The following is a 14,612-nucleotide window of genomic DNA, read 5'->3' as shown; positions in this document are numbered from 1 at the left end:
TGGCTAACGTTGGGCTATAAAGGAACTACAGCACGGTCACATGACTTCACGTCACCACCGCTAAGCTAAAGGTGGCTAACGTTGGGCTATAAATGAACTACAGCGCGGTCACATGACTTCACGTCACCACCGCTAAGCTAAAGGTGGCTAACGTTGGGCTATAAATGAACTACAGCACGGTCACATGACTTCACGTCACCACTGCTAAGCTAAAGGTGGCTAACGTTGGGCTATAAATGAACTACAGCACGGTCACATGACTTCACGTCACCACCGCTAAGCTAAAGGAGGCTAATGTTGGGCTATAAAGGAACTACAGCACGGTCACATGACTTCACGTCACCACTGCTAAGCTAAAGGAGGCTAATGTTGGGCTATAAAGGAACTACAGCACGGTCACATGACTTCACGTCACCACTGCTAAGCTAAAGGTGGCTAACGTTGGGCTATAAAGGAACTACAGCTCTGTATTATTGTGTTTGATGCTTGTTGTGTGTGTTTCAGGTCAGCTGATCACTGCCTCCTTCATCCCGCTCTCTGCGTACCATCAGCTGTTTCCAGAGTCGGCCTACGCCACACGCCTGCTAGCCCCGCCCCCCCGCCGCTGACCCTGCTCTCTGATTGGACTGTTTTATAACCTCCTCTCCTATTGGTGGACACGGAGAAAGCTGTTTGTTTATTTCCTTCCTGTTTACTTCCTGTTACTTCTCATTAGCATATGTGGGCGTGGTCACTCAGAGTGTGGTCCAATGATTGAGCTCTGTGAGCTGCGGCTGTGATGATCAGCTGATTATTTAAATGTTTTCTAATCAACCATTTCATTTTGTAAAATCCTTTTATTAAACTTTATTTTGAAGTCACAGCTGCCGTGTCCTTCTTCCTGAGAATACTGTGTTCTGATTGGCTGTATTTTATTCTGCTCAGTGACAAGGATTAAAAAGGTTTTCATGGATAGTTTTTTTTTTCTGACTACACTTATTTAATTTGTTATACAACTGACCAAGTGCCTCGTATCAACGTAGAAACAACTGTGAAACTATTTACATTTTTTTCTGGATGGGTTTAAAACGTCTCGGGGTCTTTTTCTCGAGTGAGGGAGCGATGGAGACTGAGATGGGCGGAAAACCGGAGCGGTGCTGCAGTCGCTTTACCTCCACGACCAGACTCTGATGAGCGGTAGAAGACGCAGGGGCCCTGAACAGCTGTTTACTCAGAATCATAATAATTACATTTTTAATAATAAAAACAATGAAAAGAGTGAAAATATAAGTTATTTTATTGATATTTTAACTGCAAACAAAATAATTTAACAACATGCACAAAAACAACAATATACATTATTACTAGAAGCACGGCTGCTTGATACGTTCTCTAAAAATAGAGACTGCAGAAAATCATAATCCAGCCTCAAATCAAACAAACCATTAATATAGAGAATAATGTGACAGCTCATCTCATATTTATTAAAGACTCCTGGTATTATTTATTTTTTATCTAAAACTGGAATTTATTTATTATCATCTCAACAACAGCTCCTCCCCACTGCATCCAATGCAATTTGGATTCAGGGCTAATCACTCAACAACAAGAAACAGCGACATGCTTCTTCGTAGAGAAAGCATCAATGGACGTTGTGGGGGCCGTGTTCCTTGATTTACGGAAAGCTTTCGACACTGTCGAACATCGTATTGCAAAAAAACCTCAATTTAAATGTTTCTATAGAATTCATCAACCTCTTTAAAAAGTATCTTTCATCCCGCTCCCAATGTGTTCAAATTGAGAACACAGTCTCGTGCGTTATGTCTGTCAGCTGGCGTACCGCAGGGCTCTGTATTGGGCCCAATCCTGTTTGGCATGTGCATCAATGATCTGCCTTCTGTGTGTGGACAATGTGATGTATTCATGTATGCTGATGATACAGTTGTTTTTACTCATGGCAGAAGAGGCTGCTACCAAGGTCACTGATGTGTTGGAGAATATTACATCCTGGCTTAACAATTGTTTGCAACCAAATATTTCAAAGATGTTATTCTCCAAGGGCCACAGCATTGTTGCAGAACAAGATGTTTTCTTTTCTGGAAGGATACTACAGGTTGTCTCAGAGTATTACATTACATTACTTGTTAGTCGCTTTTATCCAAAGCGACTTACATACTCAATACTGAGGGCAATCCCCACAGGAGCACTTTGGGGTGAAGTGTCTCAGGGACACAACGACATGCTGACTGCAGTGGGGTTTGAACCTGTGACCCCCTAATCCCAACACCAATGCACAGCCCACTGCGCCACAGACCACCTTTAATATATATGTACAAGTACTTAGGAGTACACATTGACACAAACATCAGTTTCAAAACCCACATCAAAAAGGTGTTCAATAAAGTGAAGTTCAATCTGTCAAATGTCAGATACGTTAGAAACTTCCTGTCATCTGCAGCAGCTAGTAGTCCAGCAGGAAGGGCCCTCAGATTGTGAGATACCCCTACCCGAGGTAGAACAAAACACAACAATGATTTATGACTTATCTTTAGGGTCTCACATTAATGAAATTGATTGTTGTCAAATTTTATTTTGGGGGAAAAAAAGTTTTTTTGGTTGTTCTTCAGAACTACCGCTTCTTAAAAAGCACAACCTCGATCCAGAGGTTTTAGCCAACTATAAGGCGCGTTCACACTTCACACCAAGTACTTTTCCCACAAAGGTTCCTGAGAACTCTTTAGTTCTCATGAACTAAGTACAGATCGCGTTCACACCAGACATTAGTTCCTGGGGGTGGATTAGGCAAATGAAGCCGCTGACGTCACTTCTTCTTCTTCTGCTTTGGGTTTACTGGCAGGCCGCAAACAACTTCCCGGCGTATACTGCCGCCCAAAATCCCCGGCCTGAAGTCCCCGGAGTTGGGGAAGGCTTCAATCGAAGCTGCTGGCCATGCCGTGCCGTTCCAATTCTCCAGATGAAAGGAAAGGAGGTTTCAAACTTCCTTTATAACCTCCTTTAGCTTAGGAACCACTGGACCTCCCCAGCGCCGTATAGACTGATTCTATCTATATGGCGCTGGCCATAACCAACCTGTAGTCTGACAGGCTGTAGACAGTAGAGGTTTCTCAATACTCAAATTTCCCCTCCTCGACTCCTATCCTCGACTCCTCTCCTTGAGACTAGGTGCCGCCCACAGGAGATGCGAGCGGAGGACTGAGGGGGGGAACCGAGGAGAGAGGAGTGGAAGCAGCAGGCGGCTAGAGTAATGAGAACTCCTCTCCTCTGAGCGGTCATTTGAAAGAGACGTCCATTAATGATGACAGGAGGCACAGCAGCCCTCTGTCTGATGGACAGATGTGTTCATGACCACTTATATTTACTTTGATTCATTCACAGTGCGGTACAATGAGACAATAACGCTACAGATGCGGACATAAACACACACATATATATTTATATAAATATATACAATTTCAGAATCAAACAAGTATGAGAGCACTCTCACAATCAGAGACTGGATATATCCCCCCCCTCTCTCTCTGGTCGCTGAAATGGGGAATTGAAATTACGGGCCAAAAGTTGTACAAGTATTAAAAGTAAGCATAGGACACCAAACCAACTGAGACCCGTCTGTCCGCCACATCTACGCACTGTACAACACACACCTACACACTGTACCACACACACCTACACACTGTACGACACACACACACCTACTCAATGTACCACACACACCTACACACTGTACCACACACACCTACACACTGTACCACACACACCTACACAATGTACCACACACACACCTACACAATGTACCACACACACCTACACACTGTACCACACACACCTACACACTGTACCACACACACCTACACACTGTACCACACACACACCTACACAATGTACCACACACACCTACACACTGTACCACACACACCTACACACTGTACCACACACACACCTACACACTGTACCACACACACCTACACACTGTACCACACACACACCTACACACTGTACCACACACACCTACACACTGTACCACACACACCTACACACTGTACCACACACACACCTACACACTGTACCACACACACACCTACACACTGTTCCACTGCCAACCCTCCCGATTTTCGCGGGAGACTCCCGAAGATTTGACTGCCCTCTCCCGGTTTCCTCCGGGGTCGTATTTCTCCCGCATTCCCCCCCGGTTTTGAAATGCTCCCGATTTCTGAGGTCTCAAACACCTACACACTGTACCACACACACCTACTGATCCTAAAGCATAATCAGACTACAGCCGTTGTGTATTTTATTATGTGAATCACTAAATGGTCTTAGAAAAATATCGACTCTTTGTTTGAAGATATCTACTAAACTAAAGCATACAAATACAGAAAGTAATGTAGTAGGCCTGTTATACTGAGTGATATATATTGTACACACTGCTCTGCTTTCTGCACAGACCTCACAGCTGTTCTCACTGTAAACATCGCGTTGCGATGAAAGCAGTTACTAATATAATATCCAGGGGATGCATGCAGAGCTGTCATTGGCTGAGATAAGTCCGGCCGTGCGTCCAGCGTCCACCGTTCCCAGAAATGCATCCGTGGAGGAGCCGTGGAGGACCCATCAGTGTCTCCTCGGTTAGAGCTCCTCCAGAGAGGCTCCTCGATGCTCGATGCTCGGTCCTCGAAGTGCATTTAGAGAAATGAGTTGTCCTTCAAAATGGCGCGCTGAAATTCATTTCCGGGTCACTACCGGAGGATCGAGGAGTCGAGTAGGGGAAATTTGAGTATTGAGAAGCCTCTGTCTGTAGAAAGGTGTGTGCGTGACGCACACACGTATCGAAGCTTCAGTGTCAAACTGCCATCACTACCGCTAGGTGGCAGCAGTTTCAAGCCAAAAACGTATGACGTGAGGACACCGGAAGCAAAAGTGAAACTTCCTGTTTGTTTTTTGGCGTGTTTGAATCGTCTCTTCAGTGTTCTCCTCAGGAAAACTTTCTATTATACACTTTATTTCCTTCTGGTATAACCCCAAAGAGCCGCAGCAGAGATGGTGAGCAGCAGGAATACACTTTATATGTTTTAAAGAATTCATAAAGAGCATAAACACATGTAGCGGCTAGTTAGCATGCTAACCTGTTAGCTAGCATGTTAGCTTCAACAGGCGGATCATTTAAAGTTAGAAAACATTCAGGGATTAAAGTGTAACAAACTCTGCACTATGAATAATAATGAGGGATTATATTAAAGACATGATGTGACGGGAGGCTCTTTTCAGGCCCGCTAAGTAACACATACCCAGAGATTTAAATACATAGAGATACATGTGAATACAGACCGTTATTTATTTTGTAAATAGGCCTAATGTGAATTAATGTGGGTAAAAGAGTGTGCTGTCGCCTCTAGGGACTAACCCTTTGCACAACAAAGACTTTCATTTCAATGTAATCATACTTACAATGTTATGTTATTTTCCTCACTTTGTTGTGTTCTTGTGTGTCCTTCCCTCATGCTGTAATATATATAAATATATTATTATAATATGTGTGTGTGAGCTGCAGTCCACCTTTTAACTATAATAGCAAGATTTAATTGAATTTGTAATAATATTGGTGTCATTCATTTGTCATATTGCTTTAATAATATTGCTATATCTTTATTGATTTAATAATAATAATAATAATTTAATGTTTTCTTTGATGTTATTTATGTATTGATTGTATTTTTTTTTCCACAGGCAAGAAACGCGGAGAAGGCCATGTGAGTTTATTCTATATATATGTCATTTCTCTTCTGTCTATTCACATTAAATCCCTGCTGATTCTAACCTGATCTCTGTGTGTCTCAGGACGGCTCTTGCTCGGTTCAGACAGGCTCAGCTGGAGGAGGGGAAAGTGAAGGTTCGGTTCCACTTCCTGTTCTTCCTCTTCTACTTCCTGTTCCCTAACATGAGGGGTCGTACACATGCAGCGTTTAATGCAAGCTCAATTTTGAGGCGCATTTTTAAAAGCACCAATGGTGGCCAGAGTTGAAATATAAGTCTACGCAAATATGGAGACGGATTTAAGTTTAGTGCAGATCTATCGTTACGCATGTGTACGGCCGCTTGTGGTTTTTATTATTTACCTGTCTGATCATGTCTAACTGTCTCACATGTCTCTCACCTGTCTGATGGTTATACCTGTCTGCCCTGTCTGCAGGAGAGGAGGCCCTTCCTGGCGTCAGAGTGCAATGAGCTTCCTAAAGCTGAGAAATGGAGACGACAGGTAAACATTATCCACTTCCTGCTCTGTCGGCCAATCAAACAGCTTTCTATGACAAATGCACACCACATCTCCCATGAGCCTCAGCTCCTGTTGCCTTAAAGAAGAGGATTGGCTGTTTGTTTATCAGAGAAAAGCTTTGTCCCACTACCAACTGTGTGTGTGTGTTTCAGATCATCAGTGAGATCTCTAAGAAAGTGGCTCAGATCCAGAACGGTGAGTGTGTGAATCAGCCTGTTGTTACCATGACCACTAACGGTCAACATGGAAACCATGTCTGCCTGTCTGTCCATCTCTCTGACCTGTCCGTCTGACCTACCTGTCCATCTCTCTGACCTGTCTGTCTCTCTGACCTGTCCGTCTGACCTACCTGTCTCTCTCTCTGACCTGTCTGTCTGCAGCTGGTCTCGGTGAGTTTAAGATTCGGGATCTGAACGATGAGATCAACAAGCTGCTGAGAGAGAAAGGTCACTGGGAGGTCAGGATCAAAGAGCTGGGAGGCCCGGACTACGCAGTGAGTACCATCCAGAACCAGTAGAACTACTAACCATCCAGAACCAGTAGAACTACTAACCATCCAGAACCAGTAGCCATCCAGAACCACTAACCATCCAGAACCAGTAGTCATCCAGAACCAGTAAACATCCAGAACCATCCAGAACTAGTAACCATCCAGAACCAGTAACCATCCAGAACCAGTAACCATCCAGAACCATCCAGAACCAGTAACCATCCAGAACCAGTAACCATCCAGAAACCATCCAGAACCAGTAACCATCCAGAAACCATCCAGAACCAGTAACCATCCAGAAACCATCCAGAACCAGTAACCATCCAGAACCATCCAGAACTAGTAACCATCCAGAACCAGTAACCATCCAGAACCAGTCGAACCACTAACCATCCAGAACCAGTAGAACCACTAACCATCCAGAACCAGTAACCATCCAGAACCAGTAGAACCACTAACCATCCAGAACCAGTAACCATCCAGAACCAGTAACCATCCAGAACCAGTAACCATCCAGAACCAGTAGAACCACTAACCATCCAGAACCAGTAACCATCCAGAACCAGTAACCATCCAGAACCAGTAGAACCACTAACCAACTTACTAAGTTTGCACTGGGAGCTTAAGACTCCTGTAAGTTAGGGAACATGTTTGTGAAGCACTCCATACGTGTTTCTGAGGTTCTGTGTTGCTCAAGGTGGGGCGGGGTGTCTCCAGAGGTAAGATGATGAGGTTTGAGGTGCGTCTCTGTGTTCCAGCGAGTCGGGCCCAGGATGCTGGATCACGAGGGGAAGGCGGTTCCAGGAAATCGAGGATATAAATACTTCGGAGCAGCCAGAGACCTGCCCGGAGTCCGAGAGCTGTTCGAGAAGGAGCGTACGTAAACTGTCTTTACTTCCTGTTATCATCCGTCGTCATCACTGTGCTGTCGTCTGATTGGCTCTCTGTTGGGAAAATCCTGAATGTCCTCTTCCAACATGAGCTCCACATGCTAACAGAGGTATCAACTGTAACTGTGAACATGACAGGATGTGTGATTACCTAGAAGAGCATCAGGACTGTTTGAGGCATGTGATAGCTATGTGATTAACATGATGATTCAGCCTCTATGGAGATACATGTGACAAGTAGGGGTGTAACGGTACACGTGCCCGTACCGAAATTATTCGGTACGGGCCCTTCGGTTCGGTACACGTGTGTACCGAAGTGTACGGAACAAATATAACGTTAAACGTAAAAAATTGAGAACGTGAACAACTTCTTGGAAGTTATCTCAGGTGCTGCGTCGCAGCATTCAGAGTAATTTGCTCACATTGGGTTCAACGCGTCATAGAGCGAGCAAGTCATTTCATTGGACGAGAGGCATACTATGAGAGCTGGTCACAGGGATGCGTTCAAATGTAGTCAGTAATTTAAGGAACTGTCGAAATGGTGAACGCAGATAAAGTTGAGCTCGAGAATCCTCCAGCATCATTGAGGTCTCCGGTTTGGGAACATTTTGGTTTCGCAGTTACGTACAAGGATGACGGACAAAGACAGGTGGACCGAACCAAAGCTGTTTGTCGGCATTGGTCAAATAAAACTGGTTACGCTGCTGGCAATACATCAAACTTTCACACTCATTTGAAAAGGCATCACCCGAACGTGAATATCACCGGTACCAAAAGAAAAAAGACTGAAGTGCAAACCCAGCTCCTGCTAGCATTTAAGCCTCCACCACTCGCAACAAGTTCAGACCGAGCCAAAGCTATTACAAACGCCAAATATCCTTATGTTGCCTTGTTAGCAAAGAGCTACCTGGCTGTATCTGCTACCTCTGTCCCTAGAGAGGGTGTTCTCCACAGCAGGAGACATTGTTAGTGCCAGTGGATCTGCCCTTTCAGCAAGCAATGTGGACAAGTTCATCTTTCTTTAAAAAAACATGAAAATACAATGAAAAGCAAGTCCTAATGTCAGACTGGCTGCTTAGGTACGAGTACAGTACAGTTCAGATACAGATGATCTCAGTTCATCAAAATGCTGCACCTTAATGTTCATTTTATTATATTTTGTATTTATTTGAGTGAATATTCACAGTTTAATAATAATTAAAAAAATATATACATGTTTTGTGAAAAAAAATTCTGCTGTACCGAAAACGTACCGTGACCAAAAAACCGAGGTACGTACCGAACCGAAATGTTTGTGAACCGTTACACCCCTAATGACAAGCATGCTCATTTCTGACGTGGAGCTAATCTGAAGTAAACATTGAATACTGCTTTCTATTCCTCCATCTTGGGACTGTGGAACTCCCTCTCTTGGATATCAGCATGTGAAGGACACTGTTCAGGAACTAGTTGATGCTCTGTATGTGATGACTCCTTCCATTCTGGAGAGGATCACAGATACATGGATCCTGAGGTTCAAGCTCAAACCGGAGACCAGGGAGACTTCTCTAACCCTCTCTGATCATGTGACCCTCAGCCGCTCCGGCGATGAGGAAGTCGAGGGCGGAGCTGATGAAGGAGGTCGACGCAGAATATTACGGATACAGAGACGAAGACGATGGAGTCCTGCTGCCTCTGGAGGCGCAGTACGAGAAGCAAGGTCTGAATACTATCACACGGTCAATCATCGGATGTTTGGGTTGTGTGTTTATATTGTTTGTGTTGTGCAGCTGTGCAGGAGGCGGTGCTGAAGTGGAGGAAGGAGAAGGAGTCCCGTCTCTCTGGAGACAAACAGCCGGAGGAAGAGGAGGAGGAGAGCATCTACAACGCTCATAAAGAGGAGGTGAAGGCCCAGCGTTACATAAAGATTACAATCAATGAAGTGTAGATGAGCATTCACAGGGTACACACACAGGTACACACACAGGTACACACACAGTCACACACACAGGTACACACACAGGTACACACACACAGGTACACACGCAGGTACACACGCAGGTACACACACAGGTACACACACAGGTACACACGCAGGTACACACACAGGTACACACGCAGGTACACACACGCAGGTACACACACAGGTACACACGCAGGTACACACACAGGTACACACACGCAGGTACACACACAGGTACACACGCAGGTACACACACGCAGGTACACACACAGGTACACACACGCAGGTACACACACGCAGGTACACACACGCAGGTACACACGCAGGTACACACGCAGGTACACACGCAGGTACACACACAGGTACACACACGCAGGTACACACACGCAGGTACACACACGCAGGTACACACGCAGGTACACACGCAGGTACACACACACAGGTACACACACACAGGTACACACACACAGGTACACACACAGGTACACACGCAGGTACACACACGCAGGTACACACACAGGTACACACGCAGGTACACACACGCAGGTACACACACAGGTACACACACGCAGGTACACACGCAGGTACACACACGCAGGTACACACACGCAGGTACACACGCAGGTACACACGCAGGTACACACACAGGTACACACACGCAGGTACACACACGCAGGTACACACACGCAGGTACACACACGCAGGTACACACACGCAGGTACACACACGCAGGTACACACGCAGGTACACACGCAGGTACACACACACAGGTACACACACACAGGTACACACACACAGGTACACACGCAGGTACACACACAGGTACACACACGCAGGTACACACGCAGGTACACACACGCAGGTACACACGCAGGTACACACGCAGGTACACACGCAGGTACACACACGCAGGTACACACGCAGGTACACACGCAGGTACACACGCAGGTACACACACGCAGGTACACACACGCAGGTACACACACGCAGGTACACACACGCAGGTACACACACGCAGGTACACACACACGCAGGTACACACACGCAGGTACACACACGCAGGTACACACGCAGGTACACACGCAGGTACACACGCAGGTACACACACGCAGGTACACACACGCAGGTACACACGCAGGTACACACGCAGGTACACACACGCAGGTACACACACGCAGGTACACACACGCAGGTACACACACGCAGGTAGACACACGCAGGTAGACACACGCAGGTACACACGCAGGTACACACACGCAGGTAGACACACGCAGGTACACACGCAGGTACACACGCAGGTACACACACGCAGGTAGACACACGCAGGTAGACACACGCAGGTACACACGCAGGTACACACGCAGGTACACACACACGCAGGTACACACACACGCAGGTACACACACGCAGGTACACGCGCAGGTACACACACGCAGGTACACACGCAGGTACACACACGCAGGTACACACACGCAGGTACACACGCAGGTACACACGCAGGTACACACGCAGGTACACACACGCAGGTACACACACGCAGGTACACACGCAGGTACACACGCAGGTACACACGCAGGTACACACACGCAGGTACACACGCGCAGGTACACACGCAGGTACACACGCAGGTACACACGCAGGTACACACGCAGGTACACACACAGGTACACACACGCAGGTACACACGCAGGTACACACGCAGGTACACACGCAGGTACACACACAGGTACACACACGCAGGTACACACGCAGGTACACACGCAGGTACACACACAGGTACACACACGCAGGTACACACACAGGTACACACACAGGTACACACGTGGCAGGGTTTATCAAAGTAGAATGTGTAATCAATATAATACATATATTGATTACATTTATTATCTTAAATATATAAATAAGTGTGTACCTGCTGAGTGTCGGTCTGTGGATACTTGAGGTTGTTGTTGTTGTTGAGGTGACTTCCTGTTTGTTTGTTTGCAGCCTGAAGAGGAGGAGAGCCAGGAGGAGATGGAGGGGGAGGAGGGGGGGGTCTCCTTCATGGCACACGTACCTGTTCCCTCCCAGAAAGAGGTGAGACAAATATATCAAAAGAGAACCAAAGTAAATACTTAGTTACTTTACACCACTAATAATGACCTGTCTGTCTGTCCCTCTCTCTGTCCCTCTCTCACCTGTCTCTCTCTCCCTGTCTCTCTCTCTCCTGTCTGTCCCTCTCTCTGTCCCTCTCTCACCTGTCTCTCTCTCCCTGTCTCTCTCTCTCCTTTCTGTCCCTCTCTCTGTCCCTCTCTCACCTGTCTCTCTCTCCCTGTCTGTCTCTCTCCTGTCTGTCTCTCTCTCTCCTGTCTGTCCCTCTCTCTGTCCCTCTCTCACCTGTCTCTCTCTCCCTGTCTGTCTCTCTCTCTCCTGTCTGTCCCTCTCTCTGTCCCTCTCTCACCTGTCTCTCTCTCCCTGTCTCTCTCTCTCCTGTCTGTCCCTCTCTCTGTCCCTCTCTCACCTGTCTCTCTCTCCCTGTCTCTCTCTCTCCTGTCTGTCCCTCTCTCTGTCCCTCTCTCACCTGTCTCTCTCTCCCTGTCTGTCTCTCTCCTGTCTGTCTCTCTCTCTCCCTGTCCCTCTCTCATCTGTCTCTCTCTCTCCCTGTATGTCTCTCACCTGTCTGTCTCTCTCTCTCCCTGTCCCTCTCTCACCTGTCTCTCTCTCCCTGTATGTCTCTCACCTGTCTGTCTCTCTCTCTCCCTGTCCCTCTCTCACCTGTCTCTCTCTCCCTGTCTGTCTCTCTCTCTCCCTGTATGTCTCTCTCCTGTCTGTCTCTCTCTCTCCCTGTCCCTCTCTCATCTGTCTCTCTCTCCCTGTCTGTCTCTCTCCTGTCTGTCTCTCTCTCTCCCTGTCCCTCTCTCATCTGTCTCTCTCTCCCTGTATGTCTCTCTCCTGTCTGTCTCTCTCTCTCCCTGTCCCTCTCTCATCTGTCTCTCTCTCCCTGTATGTCTCTCTCCTGTCTGTCTCTCTCTCTCCCTGTCCCTTTCTCACCTGTCTCTCTCTCCCTGTCTCTCTCTCCCTGTCTCTCTCTCCCTGTCTCTCTCTCTCCTGTCTGTCTCTCTCTCTCCCTGTCCCTCTCTCATCTGTCTCTCTCTCCCTGTATGTCTCTCACCTGTCTGTCTCTCTCTCTCCCTGTCCCTCTCTCATCTGTCTCTCTCTCCCTGTATGTCTCTCACCTGTCTGTCTCTTTCTCTGTCCCTCTCTCACCTGTCTCTCTCTCTCCCTGTCTGTCTCTCTCCTGTCTGTCTCTCTCTCTCCCTGTCCCTCTCTCATCTGTCTCTCTCTCCCTGTATGTCTGTCACCTGTCTGTCTCTCTCTCTGTCCCTCTCTCACCTGTCTCTCTCTCCCTGTCTGTCTCTCTCCTGTCTGTCTCTCTCTCATCTGTCTCTCTCTCCCTGTATGTCTCTCATCTGTCTCTCTCTCCCTGTATGTCTCTCACCTGTCTGTCTCTCTCTCTCCCTGTCCCTCTCTCACCTGTCTCTCTCTCCCTGTATGTCTCTCACCTGTCTGTCTCTCTCTCTCACCTGTCTCTCTCTCCCTGTCTGTCTCTCCTGTCTGTCTCTCTCTCTCCCTGTCCCTCTCTCATCTGTCTCTCTCTCCCTGTATGTCTCTCTCTCTCCCTGTCCCTCTCTCATCTGTCTCTCTCTCCCTGTCTGTCTCTCTCCTGTCTGTCTCTCTCTCTCCCTGTCCCTCTCTCACCTGTCTCTCTCTCTCCCTGTATGTCTCTCTCCTGTCTGTCTCTCTCTCTCCCTGTCCCTTTCTCATCTGTCTCTCTCTCCCTGCATGTCTCTCTCCCTGTATGTCTCTCTCCTGTCTGTCTCTCTCTCTCCCTGTCCCTCTCTCATCTGTCTCTCTCTCCCTGTATGTCTCTCTCCTGTATGTCTCTCTCCTGTCTGTCTCTCTCTCTCCCTGTCCCTCTCTCATCTGTCTCTCTCTCCCTGTATGTCTCTCACCTGTCTGTCTCTCTCTCTGTCCCTCTCTCACCTGTCTCTCTCTCCCTGTCTGTCTCTCTCCTGTCTGTCTCTCTCTCTGTCCCTCTCTCACCTGTCTCTCTCTCCCTGTCTGTCTCTCTCCTGTCTGTCTCTCTCTCTCCCTGTCCCTCTCTCATCTGTCTCTCTCTCCCTGTATGTCTCTCACCTGTCTGTCTCTCTCTCTGTCCCTCTCTCACCTGTCTCTCTCTCCCTGTCTGTCTCTCTCCCTGTCTGTCTCTCTCCTGTCTCTCTGTCTGTCTCTCACCTGTCTGTCTCTCAGGTGGAGGAGGCTCTGGTCAGGAGGAAGAAGATGGAGTTGTTGCAGCGTTACGCCAGCGAGACTCTTCAGGCTCAGAGTCAGACAGCCAGGACGCTGCTGGGCGTGTGACCCGTCTGTCTCTCTGTGACCCGTCTGTCTCTCTGTGACCCGTCTGTCTCTCTGTGACCCGTCTGTCTCTCTGTGACCCGTCTGTCTCTCTGTGACCCGTCTGTCTCTCTGACCCGTCTGTCTCTCTGTGACCCGTCTGTCTCTCATTGACCCGTCTGTCTCTCATTGACCCGTCTGTCTCTCTTCGACCCGTCTGTCTCTCTGTAGATGTAAATACCTGTTTTTTGTTTTTTTTGGTCCTATTTCTCATTAAAAGCGTTTTTCAGATCATGTCGTCTGGTCGATTTGTTCTGTGTTCTCCAGATTAGAAACTCAATCAAAACTCCCTCATGGAGCTGAGGCTCTGTTCCTCTCCTCACGTCTCGTATAACTCCCTCATGGAGCTGAGGCTCTGTTCCTCTCCTGACGTCTCGTATAACTCCCTCATGGAGCTGAGGCTCTGTTCCTCTCCTGACGTCTCGTATAACTCCCTCATGGAGCTGAGGCTCTGTTCCTCTCCTGACGTCTCGTATAACTCCCTCATGGAGCTGAGGCTCTGTTCCTCTCCTCACGTCTCGTATAACTCCCTCATGGAGCTGAGGCTCTGTTCCTCTCCTGACGTCTCGTATAACTCCCTCATGG

At 47.6% G+C, this 14,612-nt stretch overlaps 2 protein-coding genes across 3 annotated transcripts in view; both read left to right on the top strand.

Moving 5' to 3' along the window:
• Positions 1 to 862, top strand: part of LOC307039816 (RNA-binding protein 39-like) — a 15,447-nt gene extending 14,585 nt beyond the window's left edge. For both annotated transcript variants that reach the window (XM_079682228.1, XM_079682227.1), the window contains exon 15: positions 505 to 862. In XM_079682228.1, the coding sequence (XP_079538354.1) occupies positions 505 to 608 (104 nt within the window). In that variant the 3' untranslated portion in view covers positions 609 to 862. The remainder of the gene's footprint in view (positions 1 to 504) is intronic.
• Positions 863 to 4,804: 3,942 nt separating this feature from the next.
• On the top strand, positions 4,805 to 14,261 carry isy1 (ISY1 splicing factor homolog). The gene is made up of 11 exons (XM_079682230.1): positions 4,805 to 5,040; positions 5,725 to 5,747; positions 5,836 to 5,887; positions 6,188 to 6,253; positions 6,424 to 6,466; positions 6,652 to 6,764; positions 7,520 to 7,637; positions 9,228 to 9,350; positions 9,421 to 9,533; positions 11,580 to 11,669; positions 13,884 to 14,261. Exons 1-11 carry the CDS (start codon positions 5,038 to 5,040, stop codon positions 13,989 to 13,991), a joined length of 852 nt encoding a protein of 283 aa, XP_079538356.1. The 5' UTR covers positions 4,805 to 5,037; the 3' UTR covers positions 13,992 to 14,261.
• The last annotated feature ends 351 nt before the right edge of the window (positions 14,262 to 14,612 follow it).

Source organism: Notothenia rossii (genome assembly GCF_949606895.1).
Source record: "Notothenia rossii genome assembly, chromosome: 5".
Lineage (NCBI taxonomy): Eukaryota > Metazoa > Chordata > Actinopteri > Perciformes > Nototheniidae > Notothenia > Notothenia rossii.
The sequence above is the reverse complement of the archived record's forward strand: the minus strand, read 5'-3'. Positions and strand labels throughout refer to the sequence as shown.